Source organism: Pezoporus occidentalis, unplaced genomic scaffold (assembly GCF_034315485.1).
Source record: "Pezoporus occidentalis ecotype Australia unplaced genomic scaffold, CSIRO_AGI_Poc_V1 ctg171, whole genome shotgun sequence".
Classification (NCBI taxonomy): Eukaryota; Metazoa; Chordata; class Aves; order Psittaciformes; family Psittacidae; genus Pezoporus; species Pezoporus occidentalis.
In genome coordinates this window covers 1,796,520-1,819,150 of record NW_026913543.1, presented here as the reverse complement: position 1 = coordinate 1,819,150, position 22,631 = coordinate 1,796,520, and the positions used below count along the sequence as shown (strand labels likewise).

Here is a 22,631-nt window from a genome sequence, read left to right as displayed (position 1 = left end):
AAGTTCAGCTTTGAAATAAAGTGAACATAGTCCTTATTTACAATAAATTAATCTTATCTTCACACTATGGTATATCTTAAACAATGATGGTATAGTGATTTTTTTTTTCCTTTTTCCTGTATTTCCAGAATCACATTTACCCTCACCACACTCATTGGTTTGCTTCTTTGAAAGCCTCCCTCATCTCCAGTTCCATTACTATGACCCCTCTGGATGAAGAATCCAAATATCTTACATTTTCACAATGTTTTACTTCAATAATTGAGAATATGTTTATTAAAGGGCTATATAGATGTTAAACCTGAAACCAGTTAAATAAAAAGAACTTACTGGAGCAACTGTTACCTCAGGACACTGTGAAAACCAGAAAAGCTGAACTGACTTGGAAACGGGTCTCCTTCCTTACTCCTGGAAAGAAAGTCTGTTATAAAGGAAGGTAAAGACATTACACAGTGCACAGTGCAAGTCAGGAGCTGAACTATTCCACTGTAGTGGGGCACAGGTACCTGTAGTAGCCAAGCGCATTAGCTTGGGGTCAGCCACCACACAGGACTCCAGCCTTGCCAGGCTGAAGCAGAGCAGAATTACCTCAGCTGTCTTGAAAACTTAATGCTTTTACATTTCTTTATGACACTTACTTGTTTTGCAGCAACATGGCCTTTTTGCCTTATGTTCCACTTGTAATCCATAATAACCCTTATATCCCTTTCTAAAGGGCTATCTTGCTTCTCTTCCCATTATGTGTTTGTGAAGTCAATTATCCTTGCTTATAAGCACTTGTCCCTATCAAATTTATTTTGTATTAATCTTGTATTCCTGTGTCTTTCCTCCCCATTTTATAGATGTGCAGTTTTAATAAGCACACTCCCTATTGCTCCATCCAACTGATTAACCATGATTGGAAGCAGACCCAGAACTGCATGCCACTCTGGATACCCTCCTCCAGAGCTGAACACTGACAGCATCTCTGAGTACAGCCCACTGCAACTATGAGTATAGTTTTGAAATCTCCTTTCAGTCATCATATGGGTCATGATCAACAGCATGCCCCCCCCAGTCTGCTCTGAAATTCCATATTCAGAATTAAAAGCCAAGATACTTGCTATTTTCACTTGAATCATAAGAACATTACCTCTGTCATATGAGAAAATGAGTCTGTGCTGACTCATTCTCTACAAACATGAACGAATGAAGCTCATTCTCTACAAACCTCCTGTAGCTACTGCATTCTTCTACTTTTCTTCCAAGGTACCTGCTGAAACCTTAGCTGCTAACATTATTTGTATCAAATACTTATTTCCATTAAAAATATGCAGAGACCGTATCCCCCCTCTGGCACAATCAAAATAAGATCTAGTCCTTAAGCTTGTTAAGTGAGCAACACTAAGATGCTTACAACCAGTCTGACTTGTAATCTGATGAGGCATTCTTACTCAGAGCTTGTTAACAATATGATTTAACTACATCTCGCTAAGCACAGTGCTTCATTTGCATCCGGGTGTTCCTATTTACAGCTGTTATACATTTTCTGACCATTTGGTACAGCACACAGTAGTCAACCATGCTATTTTGGAAGAGTCTGTTTGCTGTTAAATTAAGATGCTGGTGCCAATCTGTTAAAGTAGTACCTAACACAGATGCTGTCACAAAACAGAAAAATCAGCTTTCTGCCTCAAAATAGTTTGTGGCACTGTGAGATTCATGTTGAATCTACTACTCTGTTTCACTAGGACACTCAACAGGTGGTTATATAGCTTTAGATGTGGGTGGGGGATCCACAGCAAACCACTATCCCTATCCACCTGTCCTTCCTTTCTTCCAGTGTCGTAGTGGCTCCACAACAACTCTGTTCATGATGCTGGTAGTGATGACAAAAAGCACTGTACAAATTAAGTGGGACTTTTTTATTTCAAGCATTTACAGAGATGGAAATAAATACAGGAAATAGAAGTTAGAGAGGGTGCTTTTAAAAGAAATCAATCAAGTCTTCATCAGGCTTCAAACAGGAAAAATTGTATCCAATAGCTGCTTAAAACTGGCCACCATTTCAAAGATCAAGGATTAGGCTGAACAATAATGTAAATAACTAAAGATAAGCATTACAACAAACAAGGATGACACAGCTGACATCAGTGAACACACAGCTGTAATAGACAAAATAGAACCATACTACAACAGAAGAGTCTCATATTTACAACATAGTTTACAATATAGCTATCATACAAAAACATTTGGAAATATTTAGGGAGTGATTTCTTCTCTGTCCAGCTGTCAGATATAAAAGATACACTGGAGGGTTTGCTGGGTTTTTTTTCCAATATAGTTTTTGCTTTTGGCAAAGTTTAAAAAAAAAAAAAACCCTTTGTATTGCAAGAATTTTTCATCCACCTGAAGTCTTCCATGTTTCCATTCTTGCTTATCATCATCACTGTCATCCACTGGGGCAGTCTGTCAGAAGACAAAGACTTTGTAAAGTTCTTTGCAGTCTTTTATCGATGCTCTGACCTGTAGGTTGGAAAAGTGTCCGTGCGATGAAGCTTCACTGGGCTAGAAACATCTTCACCAAGTCAGGTGCAAAAAAAAACCCAGAACAACACTCAGTAAGACACAGGTATCTTATTCAGCACTTTATAAAGGACTATGTGAACTAAAGATTACAGCCTTTTAATTAAACCCATCTCTGCTTAATCTGCGGCTCCACCTCAGAAACATCTCCAACTCAGATTTTCATTCACAGTTCCTTAACATTAGAAAGTTGTACAAAGCAAATTAAATTTTTAAAAGTTCTGACTTTGCATTTTACATATAAAAAGCACTTTAGCTCACAATATCAGCATCAGCTCTTTCCCACACATTACAAAAGAGGACAAGAGCCAACTCAGAGATCGTAAATTCCAACTTTGATGGAAAAATCTTTTGCAATACAAGGTTTTCAGGTGCCTCTACCATTGAGTCAGCAAAATACTGCTTCTTTTCCATTATACAACTCACTATAACAATGATCTTATATTTCTTTTTCCAGTAGCGATTGAAGCATATCAAGATTTTGGCAACCTAGTGTAATTAGAGGTGCTCTGGGTACCACTGAAAGAGTAGCCTTGACTGCTGAACAACACAAGGACTTCAGTGTCTTTCCTAATTACAACGTTGGCTGTATGTCTTATTTTACAAAGACTTTTACCCCATTCTCATGATGACAGGCTCCTGGGATCCTTTTTCTCCAGCTTAACAAGCAAGCTATTTTCTAAATATAAAACAAGTGGGGTTTACCCATACGGTCTATTTATCTTGTGTCAACTCAATGCTGAATTGTTGTTTTAATAAAGGACTCTATAGTAAGGCACAGTAAAAGACCAATCCACTGATTGTGTCAGAGTGCTGCAAGCAGCCTTGTTCTCGTGTGCCACAGGCTGCCACCAGCAGGTCATCTTCCCATGCCCTAATTTATTGAACAAATGTGAACAGGCATGTAAGTGCTGCTTTCATTGTTCCTCCTTCCCCAGAACATTTGCCGGGTGCAGCTGGGGCTTTTCATGTGCTGCCTGCCCCCTCTAGTGTTGAGAAAAGGAAAAAGAAGCAGCTTTTATCATTTGCTGAAAATCAGAGGACCAGAATGGAACATGGCTGTGTACGTCAGGGCTGCCGGCACTTGTAATTTTTAATCACAGCTTGTGATAGTCGGTGCTCTGGAGCTTTATTAAAATCTCCAGCTTTATTAAAAAACGTAAAATAAATGTCTTTCATTATTCCTTGAGAAACTCCTAGCATCTGAGGAGGACAAAAAAGGCACACACAAAAAAAAAGAGAGGCTAAAAGTTTCCCAAACCAGGATGTTCTAAAATATCTGCCTCGTGATTTCTGAACAGTTGGTGTTAAGTAAAGGATATCTCCATGTTGGTACTAGAAAGCCCTGCCAGCTCCTGAGGTTTCCTGCTAAACAGAGATTTACCTCGGGGGGGGGGGGGGGGTAGCAGGATAAGCACCAAGAGCAGGGCTGCCCCTTGGAGCAGCACACACCAGCCCTGATCTTCAGGGATGACAGAGAAACCAACCCATACCCTGGTGGGTTGATTCAGTTTCTAATGCCCCTAAGATGAAGGGAAACCAGTTCATCTTTATCATCTGAATGTTTAATCAAGCTCAGCCTTTATTCCATATGTTGTAAAAATAATGTTATGGGGGGTATTGGCTCCTTCCATTCCATGCTCCTGGCTGATGCACTTGTATGAAGTCTTTAGTCTGTTTTCTGATGACTTCTCCAATGCCCTGATCCTGACTTCACAACTCTGCAACACCAACTTCCATGCAAACACTAACACAGCTAATCCACATAGCTTAAAGTGTGTGTTTGGAAACACAAATGGGGTGTTGTTGTTTGACTACATGACTACGAGATGCTGACTTTGGACCAGCTCCTCATAGGTACTGAGCACCTCCAGCTTCCACTCTAGGGGTGCCTCTGGGGAAGCCAGCTTAGAGCAACACCACCCCCCACTGGGTGCTGCAGTTCTCACTCTCTCAAGGGACTGAAGTTCAGGTTTGAAACACAGGGGCATGGAGGGCTCCCGCCAGTGCTGCAGCAAACCTCACTAGGCACCCTTCCCGCGGCAGGGTGTGCTTGCCCTCCATACCCCCCGTGCACCCAGTAACCACTAGATGTCCCTTGGTGACCACGGAGGGACTCTCTGCAGCCCGGGGAGGTTTTCAGGCATGAGGTGATTGAGCTGTGCTGCCCCGTGGGCTGACAGCAAACAGGGGATCTGGAGAAGACATCTGCCCATCGTCAGGCCATGCTGCAATGCACGGTGGCAGCACTGCAGCTGTTCAAGCAACAGTTTTCTACAACTACTTATCATGGCCATTTCCTTTTGCTTTCCCTAATTCAGCTGGTTTTGAGGATGCAGTTTTGGTTGAATGTACACAAAATGAATAATGAAGACTGCATCATTCTTCCTGTGAGGCAGCCATCCAAAGGAGAGAGGAGTCAAATGATTGTGAGTCTGGCAAACAAAATCAGGTGCCATTAAAAGAATTTGGTAGCAGAAAGGATTGGCAATCTTGGTAACTGGCCACCCTGTAAAAACTGTCAGAAAACTTGTCAAACGAAGGATCCCTCTCCAATGGGAAGAAGGGCACTTCCTGATTATAACCCCCTCTGCCAAGCTGTCCATCGTAAGGTGGGATGTGTCCTTCCCTCCATCAACCAGACAGCAGTGGCAACTCGCTTAACTGAACATCAGCCTTCAGTGGGCTGGACAGATACTGAAATGATTCAACAACGAACGTCCTGATCCGATTTGTGCACTGACTCTTCCCACCCCAGCCCCTTACCTTGCAGACCATAGAGCTTGCCAGTGCTGTGCTGTCGCGTGATGTGCTGCCAGTAGGCGCTGCGGGGCAGGGGCACCATGGTGCTGAGGGACACGGCTCGCTCGCTCATTTTCATCTGAAGCTGCAAAGCAATACACTGATGTGAAGGAGACTGAGAACAGCACAGCTACGGGCTCCAAGGCTGCTAATGACAGAGCCAGCACAGCCTCTCCCTCCCTCCATCTCCCACCCTGCACAAGCAGCAGTGACTAGCTCAGGGGTTAGTGTCCATGGACACACACCACTCAGGTTAGGATTTCACGCTGCTGTTGCACACCAAAGCTCACCTTGGTGCTGCCCTGGTCCTGGGCTAGCACTGCTTCCCCTGAAGGGAGTTGTAACTCAAGCAGCTGAAACAGAAACCGAGGATCAGCAGAAGGTAGAAGAAGGCTGGTATGCTTCCCCTTCAGCTGCAAAGCCATCAGAGGGTCTTCCCAGCTATGCAAGTAACTTCCCAAAGCTAAATACAGCTTCAGGACACCAAGAACCTGACTGGGCGTGTTTCACATGGGTAAGGACAAGTTGTTCGTGTTAGTTTTGAAGCACTTTCTATTCACCTCTCCTACAGCTGAGGAACGTATCAGCTGAATGGCATGGGAGTTCAACAGGAGATAACTGCATCCTTCAGCTAGACTGCTTGAAGGTATGCTGGGAGGAGGGCATATGGGCTGCAGCGCATTGCTGGAAGCCCCATCTCACACTTTCCCCTCCATACAGGCCCTTCAGCTACGTCTTCTTACATAATCACAGCTTCTTGTTATTTATACTATACTTAACAGAAAAATACACAAGAACTGACTACTTTAAGCCCTTGTTTTTCCCATTAATTCAGTAAGATGTATGTGTGAGCTAATAAAAATGTTTGAATTTCACCAAAAGCCTCACAGTGCAGTTCAAATTCTCCTCCCACAGCTCAGGAATAAATCAGTTCAAACACACCAAGACTGCACTTGACTTTGCCAATTTTTAAAGACAGCTTTTTGCCAAAGGGTAAGTTTTACACTTTAGTTTCATGAAACCTGAGGTGAAAGAACCTTTTACAAGACGATCAGTATATTTTAGAGCAAAACCAAACAGGCAAAGCAAGCACAGAAAAGAGGCGAGGGCTGGCTGTGTCTGAACAGACCCATTTCCAAGTTACTTAGAGCTGCCATCTACCTTCAACATACTCCTTGTACGGCGGACACTGTGTCTGTGATGTGAAGGTAAAGCAAAATGAAACCCAGATCAACTTCTGCTCCTAAAACACCCACCTCTGTGTCAGCTGGGTGTGAGTCACTGCAGCACGCAAGGTTCCACCTACATCACACAGTGTATTTCTACAGCTCCTTCACTAGAGCCCTGACACCCTTCACAGTGTCACCACACACACCTCAGCACCATGGAAACAAACAACGAGGGATCTTTTACTGGGAATAAAAGTCAGCAGAGCATTGCGAGGATGGCATTTCCCTGTAGATGCCATTTTTGGTGGTTCCATTTGGCGGGTTGGACAGCAAGCTAATGCACTTCAAGCAACAGCCTTAATTGTCAGGAGTGTAAAAAACTATCTTGGGAGGAAAGAAAGAGGCACAGCTAGAGAAATGTTAGATAAAGATACAGAGAAGGGCCAGCAAGGGTGACCCTCCTGAACTCAATCAGCAGGGGGAAGAATTAAAAACCCCACAGCTGGAGATAAGAATTAGCATGTCATGTCCTGAATTCACAGTGCTTCATCAAACCACCTCAGACTGCAAGCAAAAGCAGCTTTAATGATGATTGATTTCATTCTCACAATTAACCTACTGTATCTCTGCAGCAACAGAAAGAGGAGGAATAACTTGCTAATGACCTGGCTTTATGCTGCAGAAGTACCTGGCACCCTAAGCAGGGCAAAGCAGCCAGAATTGATATGCTGGAACACACCATGAGCAATGTGTTGGGAGCAGAGCACCAGGTGGGGCACACGGCTCCACACAGCAAACTATTTGTTGTATTAATAACTGGAGGGCACCTAATCCAGAGCCTCTAGCCCTCTTCTGCCCAGGGCAGAAGGAGAATGCCGACTCCTGAAAGATCAGCATCCCCAGAGCAGTCTGAACGCAGTTCCCTGCACACATGGCAGGGATCAAGTTATGTTAAGCCACATTCAAACCAAAGAAGCAGCAACAGTGTGAGAAGCAATGAGGGATAACACAAAGCCACCTGCAGCTCTGGGGGCTAAGACAGCTCCACAGAGGAAGGGGTTGAGGGTGGGGAAGAGGAAGTTAATGCCAAGAGCAGCTGGGGAGTTGCTGTGCAACCTCCTGTCATCCAGATGAGATATGTACAGAGGTGTACACCAAGGCAGTTTGCTGAGCCTCTGCACAGCTCTGGGTCAAACATAGGGTGAGGCTGGTTCCCAGAAGGTTAAGTGTTTCCTTTCTTGGATCCCACCTTAACAAGATGGCAAAAATGCATTAAAAAAAAAAAAAATTAAAAAAAAAAACAAAAGTAGAAGTACTGTTAAAAAAAACCCAAACCACCAAAAAAACCCCAAACGCAACACAAAAACCCCTCAAAAGCCATTAAAAGAAACACCTGCACACCAACATTCTCTCAAGTTAGCTGGGAACATGGCTCCAAAAGGAAAGAAAAGAAAGAGGATTAAAGATTTTGTTAGGTTCTGTTGGTTAGCTAATGCTGGACAGTCCTATTTTCAAAGAACAACTTGCACTTGGTCAGCCTTCATCTTGAGATCCCCAGCTGGAGAAGCCTGCATGCACTGTGCTTTTGAGGGCTTTTTCTTTCCAGGGAAGCAAATTTAAGTAATCCAAATCAACCAGAACAATAACTGCTTAAGAACCATTTGCTAAATTCATTACAGCAAAACTACAGAATGGTGACTAAGAGAAACAACTTCGGAAATTGAAGGGCACTAACGCGGCTGCTTTGGCTCCCACCCATCTTACACCCATACTCACTGTTCTCCTCTTATGTCAAAAATAAGTGAGTAGCATTACTACTCTTAATTATGGATCTCTGTGGAAACAACAAAAGATAGTAGCAGCCTGGACAAAGGCACATCAGGTGGCTCACACCTGAGTTGCTGAGAGGGGAAGAAATCAGGGAAGGCTGCTGACAAACCAGCTGATAGGAGCTTTCTATGGAGCACAGAGCTTTAGCTGCCAAAACCGGGAAGTTTGCTGTTATTACTTCTTAGTGACATGTCAAGTTGTAACAGCTTTTTTAAAGCAACCTGAACTGAGAGCAGGCACAAATCGTAGTAGTCAATTCACAGCACTGCTCCCCTGAGTTTGCACAGCAAATATGCATGAAAATATAACCCAAACAGATATTTTCTTTCCGTTGTCTGGCAATGTAAAAGTGAAAGGAATGAAACAGCTGGATGTGATGAGCTACCAAATGACCAGCAAGGCTTCATGCATCACCAAGGAAAGCCAGCTCTTTCTTCCCTTAAAAGAAAAAACAGAGAAATCTTTGAATTCACTTAAAAGGAAACTAAAAAACCAACTCATGCAAGTGTCACTGACTGGTCAGCATATGCTCAGACCCTGGCAACAAGCAACAGCACATTAACAGAAAGCGTCAGGGTGAGGTTCCCAAGCTGAAGAACCACTACTGTGTCAATTTCCCACATGCATTTCAAGCGCCAGAGCCAGTTATAATCACAAACTGAACCAACATACTGTAACATAAAGAGAGTGACTGCTAGGGAGGTGACAGACACATTATAGCCCACATTCTCAACAGTACTTGGCAGCTTTATTTCACTCTAGCAGCATGGGATATTCAGCTGAGGTTTCCTGGTGGTTTTTTTTTGTGCATAGGCTCCAGAAGCCCTCAGAAGCTTAATACCATCTTTACCCTGGTCTGGGATAATCATAACACTGATATAGCAGTAGTTAGGATTACAGGAGCAAACAGAAGACATGCAGTGCAGACTTCATTTCTCAACACCCTATCTCCTACCTTCTTTTATTTACCCTTTCTGTGAATAAAAGCTCAAGCTTCACTAATATGAAAATTCACAGGGTAAATAATTCTTGGAGATAGAAATCACATAGACAGCCAAGCGTGAAGTGCAGGCATCCGAAATGAACCCCTTGTTGAGGCATTCAAAAGCAGGATAAAAATACAGAGGAAATCACTCAGTGTGAACAAAGATGTACTTTACAAATATTGTGTCATCAGCAAAAGAAGCCTCCTGAGACCACACTGATACAGTGATGCTCTGCATAAACTTCTAAATCTGACTATCCTTGAACTCCAGAGAAGCCACCAAGTCTTACTATTTTGGAACCAGACAACGTTTCTACAATAAACTTGGGAATATTTGGGGCATATGGACTCCTATTACATTCTACTACTAAAGTACAAGACTTTCCATTCACCATTCCATTCCAAAAGGAATATGTTCTTAACCCCCATTTAGCACTCTAGCATCCATAAAACTAGATTTAGGGTCTATGGTTGGATGCTGTTCATGAAAAAGCTTTTAGAGGCTGTGCAGCTGCTCTCTATTGAAATCTACAGCAACTGTGCATCTCGAGTCTACTGGCACTTCTAAGATGGAAATTTTACAGTACAACATCAGACATCATCTATTAAAGATGCTATTACACAAATGTAAACCCAATGAATATGAAATTGCCTGTAAGCCTACTCCCTATTCCTACAGAACTTATCCCTGGTTTTTGAAAATGAAGCTGTGCTCTCAACAGGTTACTCCATTGCTTCTGATCCTGGTGGGCTACAAATGTTAGCTAGTTATGCTGCTTTAGCCTAGGTTAATTTTAATCTGCTTAATTTAGTTGGTGTTGAGTACTTGTATCATCTACCCATCTGTCTCGACTCAGATAATTTGGGATATTTTTGAACACGAACTCCCTTCGTTAACTAGAACTAAAAAGTTCTTGGTTTCAAACAAAAGTGAAAAGCAGCAAAGATGGTGTTAGATGATACTTTACTGGGAAAGGGAAAAATACCAGTGCTGCTGGCTGCAGCATTTACCTGCTAGTTCTAATGCTTTTATAAGCAAGAAAGCAAAGTGACAAGTACATCTGGAAGTACTCTGAAAGCATGTGGTCCAAATAGACACAGGGCAGAGGCTGTCACATGAAAGGCTCCAAGTCAGTACTTCATCCTCACAGACACAGTGCTCTCTCTTGGGCTTTACAGAAGGGAACACATTGTAATTACACTAGCCAGAAGTTAACAGAGCAGCACACTGGTATATCACACTACATAAATATATATATATATTTTATTTACATATAAAACACTAACTAGGCTCTTTCCTATTGAAAGTAAAGGCATTGCACAACCCACATAGAAACAGACTTGAATGTTCCTCACTTTCCCATTTCATTTACTGTAGAATCACAGAACCATAGAATAGATTTGGTTGGAAAGGACCTTAAGATCATCTAGTTCCAACTCCCTGCCATGGGCAGGAACAGCTAACACTAGACAATGTCATCCAAGGCTCTGTCCAACCTGGACTTGAACACTGCCAGGGATGGAGAATTCACAACTTCCTTGGCCAACCCATTCCAGCGCCTCACCACCTTCACAGTAAAGAACTTCTTCCTTATATCTAACCTGAACTTCCCCTAATTATGTGGAAGTTAATAAGAGCCTGATACACATTACACATTAGTGGCAAGTGCCATAAACTGCCTTCCTTAGACAGAATGCTTCTGGAGATCCCACACTATCTTTTCTCAATCTGTATGTTAGCTTTGCATCTTACACTTGTATATGGGTTGTAAAACAAGTTCTGGATACAAAAAGCACTTGTGGAAAACAGACATCCACGGAGAGATGAGACAAACATCTTGTCCTCCTCCTTAGTTTAATCTGAACCATATGACTCCCTCCAAATCATCCTTGGAGTGTAGACATCAATTAGCAAATGTAAAACTGAGCATGAGCCACAACATCTTGCAAATAGATTGATGAAAAATGCTTCCAAACAAACTCATGATGCTGATTAATCAAAGGAACCTAATGAGAATGTGCACTGACAGGAGCTTATCATCTCTGTATTGATTCACACTTAGTGATAGCTTTGCAAACACAAAAAAATCAAGCAGTAAGTTCCCCGTTTTGATTCTTGAAAAGCAGTCTCAGTTTATAAATCTATTACCCTAACTGTAATCAGGCACAATGTAATAAAAGCAATCATCAGACTGCTTACTATCTGTGAATCAAAGCTTAAGATCAGATACAGTTAGTTGGTGCCCACTGTGAAGCAACAAACATAACAAGCAGCCGTACCATTGAATTTTTCACACTCTGCAACAAGCGCTCGTGTTGTTCTGCTATGGCTAAAGCAGCCGAGTGAACCTTCTGATAGATTGCTTCCCCATCTCTGGTCTGAAAGATGAATAGTCCTTCTCCTGTGTCACACATCCTGCCAAAGCAAGAACAGATGGGATCCAAGTGTGAGATTTAAGTTTACATGAGCAAGCAAAAGTTTACCATGCTGCTCTAGAAGTGCTATTGCACAAGCAGTAAGAAAACAAGAGGTTGCTGAAATATGGAACAAAGTTACTTAAGTCTTTGCTTATGGGTCTTAGCACCCCTGGTCCATCCTTGCTATTTTAGCCTACATTTGTATTGCTCTCACCAACCAGGGATTCAGCTAAGTACCACTGATCTATCTTAAGTGTTTAAGCTCTAGAGAGACCATGCACAAGACAAGGATTTTTAATACTCAGACCCTATCTTGAATCTGTGCCAGGTAGGATTGTCTTCCCATTGCAGGCTTTTAACACTGCCTGTAATGAGCTTTGCAGAGTTTTGTCTTCCACCTGAAACAATAAATATCCTCAGCATCCCAACTGCATTGTCCTATCATGGTTAATGCATAATCAGCTAAATAAAAATGTATCCTTTCCCTCCACCAAGGGGGGTTATTCTGCAGTAATATGGAAGATGGACATTTAAACACTCTCCCCTTTCCAGATAAGTTAACTGTACCATCTGTTTTTTTTACTACTGTAATTCTTTCACATGCTCATCCAAAATAATGCATCCATATCCTTTAGACAGGATTTGAGAGCTCAATAAACAAGTGCTCCAAATTCAGCCAGTCAAAGACTTCAGCTCATTAAAACTAAGCTGCAGGAAGCAATACAGAACATCATCTCTAAAACAAGGAATTGCATTCAGATTTCTTACAAATTCATTTGTCAAAAAGATGGAAACTGGTAATCCACTCAATGGAGAAAGAGGAGTTCCTGCTCCATTACTTCAGTTTGCTTTTGGGAAACAACTTGGCACTCACTGCTCTCAACTTCAAATTCCACTTCCAGTACAGAACCCATAACTTTGTACCCAAAGGATACATGATATTCACCCCTTCTTCCCAGACCTGTCTGTCCAATTCTCTGTCTCATATATAGCTTTACTGAAGAACAATCCTATACAGTAATATACAATGCTGCCAGCCTCCACCCTGCAAACCCTTGGGATACCTCAACTCCTCCACCGCCCATCCTCAGGCACTTTTATTTAGCAACTGCTTCCTTTCAGGCTGCAACCTGGGATTAAGAGAGTTTTTTTATTTGGTTTTATTTCTGTTTCAATTTTTACCACATATTTTAACATATAAATTATTATATATAATATATAATTATATAAATATAAATTATTATTAAAAAATATTATTTTTATATGTATAGAAATAATTTCTCTATTAAATATATGGTAAATATATACATATAAAAATATATATATTTTTAGCAGAGGGTACAGATAAGCCTCTGTCTTAAGATAAGCTCTCATGTCTTTCAACACCCTGTAGAAGTGATCCAGAGCACCACCAAGGAAAGCAATGCAATGTAGTGAACACAGACCTACCTCCCAGCTTCAAATGTGAACCAAGAGGGGTCCCGTCCGTAGCGCCGGAGGGCACTTAATGGCCAAGAGACGAGTTTTACTCTGGGATTCTGGATGTCCCAAAGACAGATATTCTCAAATGTTATCTGCAAGGTACATTCCCCATGCACATCTAAATTAGGGGATGGCATCAAATACACATTGAATCTCTCTGGGAGAAAAACAAAAGATTAGTCTAAAATCCCTGCCCATTAAATGTGCAATTCATTAAAGGAATTTCCTGTTTTCGATATCTAAGACAAGATCTTATTCTCACTTAGAACACTTAATTCAAAAACAAAGACTCAACTCCTTCCAGTAACCCAATAAACTTTATGTCTAGGGCAATCAGAATGCTGCATTCATAGGGCATCAAACATTTGTGCACACATTCAGACACTGAAGAGAATGGCACCATCATTACCCTGATATTTGCAAACAATCACTAAAATTGTGTGCATGAATAAATACATTGCAATTGCATTTCTGCATGTAATCAGTTCATTTGCATAGGAAAGTGAAGTAGCCATGGGCTCAGGTTTTGCATGCAATTACTATTATTGATTTGCTTTACAATGCTGCCAAAGAGCCCCAGTCACAGACTGAAACTGTTGTACAGACATCACACAAGAATACACAAACAAAAGATAGTCCCCATTTTCAAGAGCAACTAAATTGCCTCAGAAAGGAAAGTGCTTCTCCAAAATAATTCATTACCTTACTTATTATCTCTGGTAGCAATTAAGAGCACCCAGAAGCCAAAAATAAGACCCCAAACAAAAACAGCCCCCCACAAAATAGGAAGGAGGGCTCAGAACAATTTTGCTCCATTTTACTTCTGATATTCACGAGCATAGTCCAAAAGACTTAAAAATGGTGCAAATAAAGATTTAAAAGGTCAACATTCATGTACCTACCACTCTGCTCCCTCTCTACTCCAGATGCCAGCAAGTCAGGCTCTCCAAGGCTAATGTCATTAATCCGCGTTTCAAGACACTCCATCTGCAGCACCTTGCACCACTCATCTGCCTCAAGTTCTGTATAAATGCCCAGAAAATCTGTGTGTAGGTATATAATGCATTTATAATTTCACAATTAATGCTCTGTTTGCTAAGGTGCATTGCCATTTTACCCACCTGACTCACAAGCAAAGGTTTTTGATGTGTCATCATTAAAATAAATTCCAACAGCATGCTTCTTTGTGCTTTTTGGCATTCGTAAGATATTCTTCACATTATTGAGCTCTGTGACCTGGAAAAGCACAAGTTAGAGTTTTAATTCGGAGCTTGAAAAGATACATATCCATTATTGACCGGAGAAGGAGACAAAAGAATAATATCTAACAAAAAGGACAAAGAAGCATGCTTAGACAATGAGCTTGAAGCCCCTGGATGATGGAAGCAGCCACATTGTCCGATTCTCTCTTGTCTGTACATGAGCTTCAGTGCAACACCATCTGAGCAGGATTTTAGCCAAGAGGCAGATGGAATCAACGCTCACTCCAGGTTGAGAAATATTTATGTAAAGAATATGAGAAAGACCAACCTGATGTAGCAGAAGCAGAGAAAGGTGAAGATAAAAACCTAAAGGATTCAACCATTTGGAGGAGCAAGTCCAGCTCCAGTACAGCTTTCATCATGGAGGAAAAAAACTGTAAGAATGGTGAAAAGCTGCTCTCTAAAATATTTTTTGATGGGAAGTTAAGGATTTGTTAAAATGGTCCACTTAAAAAGGCACAGTTTTAGTTATTAGAAAGCTTTTTAGCATTAAAGATTCACAGACTTGTAATCACAGATTTCTGTTGCTTGGCTGCCAAAAAGCGATTGGAAAAACAGCTTTCGTGCCAAAAAAATAAACATGTATCTGTTACCCTGCATACAGCTTTAGTAAATACATACTACAGTTGCTCCATGTTTCTAATATCCACTTTTCACCTTCACAACCACAAGTAACACTCCTAAATTTGAATAAGGAGGAATTTTGCATTATTTAAATTCCTTTTAATATGAGGCTCCCACCCAGAGAGGCAATCAGGAAATTATATTCAGATATTCATTTTCAGAAAATATTTCGCTGATTCTTTAACGTGGTAGGGGTTGCAAAGAAAGAAAGGGGGAATTTAACAGAAATGTTCCCAAAGTTGTACAACCTAACACCTTGACTACATTGGTCTCCTTAGCTCTGTGGAATAGCCTCATATCAAACTGCATCAACTCTAAACAAAGAAATGCAGCAACTGTCTCACAGATAGGACTCAGAAAGTATAAAGAGTAATCAGTGTTGTAGGGTCTAGCAACAGAAACCACTCATCTGGAGCATCTTGGGATTGGCAGCACAACCCCCTCCATCTCTCTGGCCCTCCATCCTAAATCTCTTTCTTGGGGTCATTTTATTTCACTTTCTCTGGCAGCAGGGAAGAACAGCCAGCCAACCCCCCAAAAAGGTAACCTTATTGTGAATGGAAAGAACAAAGAGCAGCTGGTGGGCAAAATAAAAACAAATAATAGATCCGAAGTCTGGGAACTCATTTTACGGGCAGTAGGCAGAAGGAAATAATGGAAAGAATATCCCATGGGGAACATGCCAAACCTTCTGCAAAAGGTTTGCAGAAACAGCCAAATTTAGCTGCCAAATTTAGAGCTCAGGTTTTTATAGCCTCCAGGTTCAAGATTTTGAGAACTGTCAAAACTGAAACTTCCTAATTGTGATTTAATTTTGCATGAACAGCTTTTTACTCTTCCAGGAAATCCTGTGATGGAAGCACATCCCTCAGTGCTAACAAGGCACTGACAAACTCATTGTTAAGCATGACAAATCTGTCATAACCTATTCCCATCGTGCTCAGCATATGACAGGTCAACCACAAATTGCCAGCTGCCAAAAAAAAAGATTCAAATGCAGGAAGGAAATGTTCATTCAGGACAGCAACTACCTTGACATTTATACTGAGCACATTTACATTTTCTGCAAGTGAATGTGCTAATGAAGTTTTGTACCTACAAGTACAAAAGTTAGCAGAAGCAGAACATAGCCGTACATTTTGGTAATGAATCATTTAGCTACCTAGGATTTGTCCTAATGGAAAGCTCATTTCTTAAGATCAGGCATGTCACACTCCCGCTGCTGGATATCCCAGTAATTGTCTCTAGACTGATGAAACCTGAGGATGCTGTGACAAGACTCACCGATATGAAAGGTTTATACCAGTCAGGGAATAGTAAACTGCCTCTCCATGCTGACTGAGGAGCCAAAAGCATTTTCAGCAGCTGGGAGGCTCAGCAGTACCACCTAGTCAACTGTTGCCCATGGTGAGGGGTAGCACATGCTGTCTCAGCCCCAGGCAGGAAGACATCCTGCATGGCAGTGAGTGAGGGAAAGGACACTTGCTCATGTGGGGATGGTGCCTGCTCCTGCAGAGTGCTGGGAAATTAAAACCAACCAACCCACCCAAACAGCTTCACCAATGAGCCTGTGTTCAAAGCCATGCACCCCTGGGGCAGATGGGAGAGGATGTTCATAACACTGCTGGGAAAATGAGAAAGACAAGATTAAAACATTTCTTTGCCTGCCTACACCAAAATTTGCTTTTCCTGCCTATACTAAAGACATTTCTGATCACTATTTCTTTTACTATGGCTCCAACCTTGTACACCTTATCTTCATCACTCCCAGCATCCCTAAGACCACACTTTACCTCCCAAGTTGTTGCAAGCTGCAGCTAGTGCCCAATCTCCCTACATGAGCTCCTAGAGTCTCTGCATCCTTGGCACAGAGAATCCATCACTCATTTCTGTACTACTAGAAACAACCTGTACTTGCCAGCCTCTGCACTCAAGTCTCATCCCTGCCCACCCAGCATCTTCCAGCCTTGCACACTGTTTCTTAAGTGTCATATCCAAAAAGCAGCTCTAGGACTTCATCATCTCTGAACCCAGCCACAGGGACTGAGATTTCCTCCTGCCAATATATAAGATCCTTGCGGTCTCCCTCCAGTCCAGGGCTTCACACCAGAAGCAGCCGGTCGCTCCAACAAGGTTTACCCAGCACACAGCATAGGTCAGAAGCCACAGACATGCCTTGCAACCCAAAATTTTCTTTCTTTAGGTCTCCCAGTCAAGAAAGGTTTCTCCAAAGGTTACACGCAGCAGCTCCATCCTGTGGCCCAGCGCAGTAATCTCACTGCTCCCCCCAAGACAGAACAGCCACTTTTGCTGCAGTCGCTTCAATGGACCATTAGGGAGCTGTGCAGCACTCAAGGTGTACAGAAATGTGGTGGCTGGGTGACTAAACCTCATGACAAGCAAACCTCACTACTCCTGCATTCCCCTTTAGAAACGACTGAACACAAAAAAGGCACAAATATAATGGCATCATTGTTTTGGAGCTGAGAATAGCAAGTTTTTTTCCTTATCATAAATTCTTCTCAAAAGCCAGTTAGTTCTTGCAGTAAAGTACTTCTTTGTAATCCCAAATGCAGAGTAATATATTCCAATAGAGATTTTACAAGAGTCAGCTCATGCTTGAAATCCCAAAGTTCAACATTCTGAACAGAAAAATTTGGTTTCATTTAAACATGCCTTCTCCTACATTTGCTTTTTATTACTGTACTCCTTCTAATTATACTGTGGTACAAAGAAGACAATGCAGATTACCTAAAACATTATTTGTTTCATCTATTGCCTTTGCAGTATTCACAGTGGCCTGTTTTGCTTTTCTGGGGTTTCAACCAGCAGTTAATTCGTCTTTCTAAGTGCAAACTCTCCCCAAGTCAACACAAGAGAGAAGGATGAAGACAGAGCACATGAGAGCGCCACTGACTTGAGCGTTAGTGGGGTTGGGTTTTCCTTTGGTCTGCGAGGTGGGTGTACAGGAAAGGGAGGAAGGAAACGGGTACAGAGATGGGGTGAACAATTTAATTATATGAGGGGTTTTGTTTAATATGCTTATAAAGCTCTATCGTGCTTTATCATCACCCTATCTCCGACTGCTACGTACTGGGAGAAGGGACAGGACATATCAGTCCACAGCCTGCAGCACAGCAAGTCAGGTGCTTCCAGGAACCACCTTATGCCTTGTGTGAATGCACACAGACTGCACTGCAAAGCAGTGTGTACCAAAACCACATCTGCTTTATAGCCTGGTAAATAAAATTGCAGGCGATTTCACCCCTTGGACAATACCTTGAAGAAATACTGAAATCAAATACCATCGTGTCATTGACTTCAGCAATCATCAAATCCTTTATAACTCATGTTTTAGCTTCTGAAATGGGGGGGGGGGGGGGAGGTATTTATATTTGTAGAAATGCTAGCTACAACATTTGGCAGCTTCTGGGTTATTCTGTGCTGCACTGACTGCTTGAGAGCTCTTGCATAATGGCATTTCACAGAGCATGGTCCGAAAGTCTCCACATCCATCTGAAGACTTCCTGATGGTATTTGCTTCTGTTGAGTAGCACAAGCTGACACCAAAGCATTGCCCTTTGAAGGGTGACAGGCAGGTAGCCCCCAGTTCTGAGCTCTGACCCAGGTCCAAATGTCCACACTACTATGCACATACTCTAGTCTCTTCCCAGGCAGTTTCAGATAGTTTCAGACCTAGCAGACACAAGGAGCTTAACAGATGGACAAAATCTGGCACTCTGGGACTATTTCTGAAGTCAGTGGCACAAGTGCTAGGATGCAGAAGAGTTGCCTGCATTCCGTCCTTCAGCTCTTGCATACCTTCTGTCCTGGACACAACCTTGTGGCACCCAATTTTTATGTCCGGCAAATATATTCTCAGTGAGCAGCTGCCCTCTCTTCCCTTTGGGGGCTGCACTGCTGAAACTGCCCTCACCTTTCAGAGGTCCTCCAGGGTGGTAACAGCCCCTTCTGGCAAGGCCAAGCTGTTCCTGCTGCCAAGGCTCAACAGTGCACCTGCGATCCTAAGAGAGAAGCTCTCTACAGATCACTTGATCTCTGCCCCGCCGTGCCACCCAGCAAGGTGCTTCAAACCACCATCATTATCCCAGGTGCCTGAATAGCCTTCCGGTTGCTCACCCTTGTGTAACAGATGGTTCAAATTGTCTGGCACATATGTACTGAATTCACACTGACGAAGTGGCAGGCTGCTAACATCCCTTCTACCATGCTTTTGGAGAGGAGTCAGGAGCAGACACCAAACACCTACAGATATTTGAGGCTTAAGTTTTCTTTGTTTGCATGTGTTTTTTAAATAACTCTCCTTCTGCCAAGCTCTTGTAAAACAGTGGGTTCATGGTGGGTTGAATCGATGGATGATTTATTTATCTGAGATTAATAAATAATGCACATTTATGAACTTACTTCTAAGAATGTGGATAAACCAAAAATATCAGACCTAAACCCTGTTAACAGAGAAGTCACAAGAATGAGATTTTGTTTAGGGTTAAAGATGTCCCTTTGCATACTTCTCCCCTTTACCTCCAAGCCTCCTTTACATTAAGATGACAATCCATGTGATCGAAATACATTTCATCAGATTAAAACCTAAAATACTTGCAGAGCTGTGTGGTAAGAGAGTTCTGAACCAGGAACAGGGATTAATCAGTCATTTCCCTACTGGCAGTACCAGCAGACAGAGCTTCACCCTGACCCATTACAATCAGGCAAAAATTCTTCCATCTCTCTCACTCCCTTCAAAAACATGCCAAACACACTGTTTACTAACAATGGTCTTCAGCATTCAAAGCATTGTTTGAATTCATCCATAAATCTCAAATGTGGGTAGCCTTTCAGAATATAACACAAGAGAATGTATTTATTACCTCCACAACTGCCTCATTCAGGGGTTGTTAAGAATCTTGTGGTTTAATCTTAATTTAGGACTTCATGGTTCTGTATTTCTTGGTTTCCTGGAAATTCCCCCCATGATGAGTACAGGTAGAACACTTCCTAGGACACACCAGGGGAGCATTTAATGGAAAATGCTGCTGCCGCTGCTGCAATTCCAGCCCAGCCCTGTTTATAAGATTTGGCTCTATATATAAGTTACTAAGTACACACAACACACTATGATTTTAAATAGGTTTTTAAATATTCTTAAAAATGTATAAACATAATCTACAACCCTGCCTGTATCTCCTTTCTTCAGTAGGAAAAATATGCCAGTTTTCCCTTGTTTACCTACAGAAGGGCACACACTGACTTATTCAAAGAAATTAAAGCCAGGGACAACACCCAGATTTAGAGATCCAGTATTTACCATCACTCTTGGCACTGCTCCTTCACTCACAGGATCAGTGGACCCATGTACAAGGTATGTCCTTCCATAATGGAAGGGCACGCACCTGCACAACAGACTTGCAAGGAGCCTCGCAGTATGACAGCATAGTGAAGATACCAAAACATCCTGACCAGTTACTTTAATTCTTTTAAAGCCTCAAACTAAATGTTTCATTCATATTAAAGTGATAGTATTCATTTAAATAAATGTTTAACAGATAGTTATTAGAAGAGTGGTCATACTTTAAACATTTAATTTGCTACCAACACAGTTTTTTGCATTAGCTAGCCTGGAAAACAATTACAAATTACACAATTCAATTTTCCAAATGGATTACTCCATAACTAGACAGACTGTTTAAATTACTTCTGCTGTTTCAAGGCAAGATTAATACAATCGGATTGAAACTTAGATCCCCTCAAGGAATCAGTATATTCCTGTCAGCAGTGTGCAATTAGTTGGTTTTGTATTGGAATACTAAGGATTCTTCTGGCACACTGCAAAGTTAAAAGTCACTGGAAGAAATAACGTCTTTTTTTCCTCCAATATTATTTTGTTAAAGCATAATGGTAATTTGTGGTTATTATTTACATTTAACAAGTGAAAACTAGACAGGTACCTGAAAGGCAACTCTGTGTAGGTTCTGTAGCCTGGATCCTAATTATTTTCTGTCCATTGTGGGACCATGTGAATTAAGTGGGCAATTTGCTTTGTGTATGCAGATTTCCAGTTCATTTCACAAGCTACAGATGACTGTTCTCAGACGACCTGTATTTTAGGGCACTTTAACATTTCCACTTCTTAAAACAGAGAATAAGATGAGAAAGGATTTAAAGGTCTATAATATATATATACACACACATATGTAGTCCTTATTTCTTTTGTTGTTTTAGACTTTCAGTAGCAAGGATGTCAAAATGCAGCCCGGCTGCAGGGCTGCAGTAGAGGACGCATACATCAGGCATTCAAATGAGAACAAACTGCCTCCCCCTCAATATAACAGAAGCACCACCAAGGCACCCCAGAGACACTGCTTGTGACCCAGATGTCAGGTGGGTAAAGGGGAGACCTTGACTCAATAAAGGTGCCAAGGGGATGATGTATGGTCTCAGACCACAGCAACTCAGCTCCAGTGACTGGTACCATCATGGTGCCACTACAACAAATGCTCTGGACAGCCCTTTTCCACTAATAAACTGAAGTAATGTTTGCACTGTAATTCATCACAGAAAGAAAAAAAAGAAATGAAACAATTCAACACTTCAGTGCAGGAGGCAGGTGCTACTGCAAAATTAGCTCCATTCATCATTTTAATTTTTTTACAGTTTTATGACTAATTAAACCTTTCCTGAGATTGATGGGGTAAGTGGGGACTCCTCAGTTTTCCAGATTTGATGGTGCTTTCAACAGTGTTTGAGAACCACCTCAGAACGATGCAGGAAGTTAACAATCGTATATCTGAAACACTGGCAATCTATAAGTGAGGTTTTCCTCTAACAGTATCATCTGTCAGATTGAACTGCGTTCATCCTTAGATTCATTAGCACAGGCTTATGACACAGTGACACTTGACATATTAACAGGACTGGCTGGGCTTCTCATTTATAGGATTAACTTCATTGTCAGCAGCAGCAGCGAGACGCAGCCTTCTGTCCAGGAGTGACAGAACTGGAATTCTCACAGAAAAGCCTCCACACACCATCAAGCTGTTATTACAACAGCTGCTCAGGCTGATCAAATACATATCAGGACAACAGCAATCCTAGACCTCTGGATGATGTTTTGAGTACCAAAGTCCCATTACTATTCTATATCAAACCAGGTGACAAGTGGAGTTAGTTGAAGGCTGCCATATCAAGTTGTTTGTTGGGGTTTATTAATAATTAATTATGCTTTTTATAAGAATCATTTCAACTACAGAGCTACACAAAGCAGCAGAGACATGTTCTCATTTTTCAACACCTCATATTTAATGCTGTTAGAAGTTGCATCATTTACCACCTTAGAATTTCACACATTTACAAAGCTTACTTTAAAAAGAAGCTTGCTTTTTTCCACCTGTGCTCTTTGTAAGTTAACACATTTTAGCCAGAAAATGCTATTTAATATTCATTAGCTTCCATTTCAGGAAGGTTCATTAAAACTAAACA

At 41.6% G+C, this 22,631-nt stretch overlaps 1 protein-coding gene across 5 annotated transcripts in view; it reads right to left on the bottom strand.

Annotated features, from left to right (window-relative positions):
- Positions 1-1,889: 1,889 nt before the first annotated feature.
- The window catches only part of DOK5 (docking protein 5), a 44,201-nt gene continuing 23,459 nt past the window's right edge, over positions 1,890-22,631 (bottom strand). The window contains exons 3-9 of one of the 5 annotated variants that reach the window (XM_062613967.1): positions 14,373-14,487; positions 14,154-14,294; positions 13,219-13,408; positions 11,632-11,767; positions 5,658-5,720; positions 5,332-5,452; positions 1,890-2,557 (exon numbers count right to left, since the gene is read on the bottom strand). In XM_062613967.1, coding sequence (XP_062469951.1) covers positions 2,490-2,557; positions 5,332-5,452; positions 5,658-5,720; positions 11,632-11,767; positions 13,219-13,408; positions 14,154-14,294; positions 14,373-14,487 — 834 coding nt within the window. In that variant the 3' untranslated portion in view covers positions 1,890-2,489. The remainder of the gene's footprint in view (positions 2,558-5,331; positions 5,453-5,657; positions 5,721-11,631; positions 11,768-13,218; positions 13,409-14,153; positions 14,295-14,372; positions 14,488-22,631) is intronic. The other 4 variants (XM_062613969.1, XM_062613968.1, XM_062613970.1 and 1 more) reach the window with 4 other exon arrangements.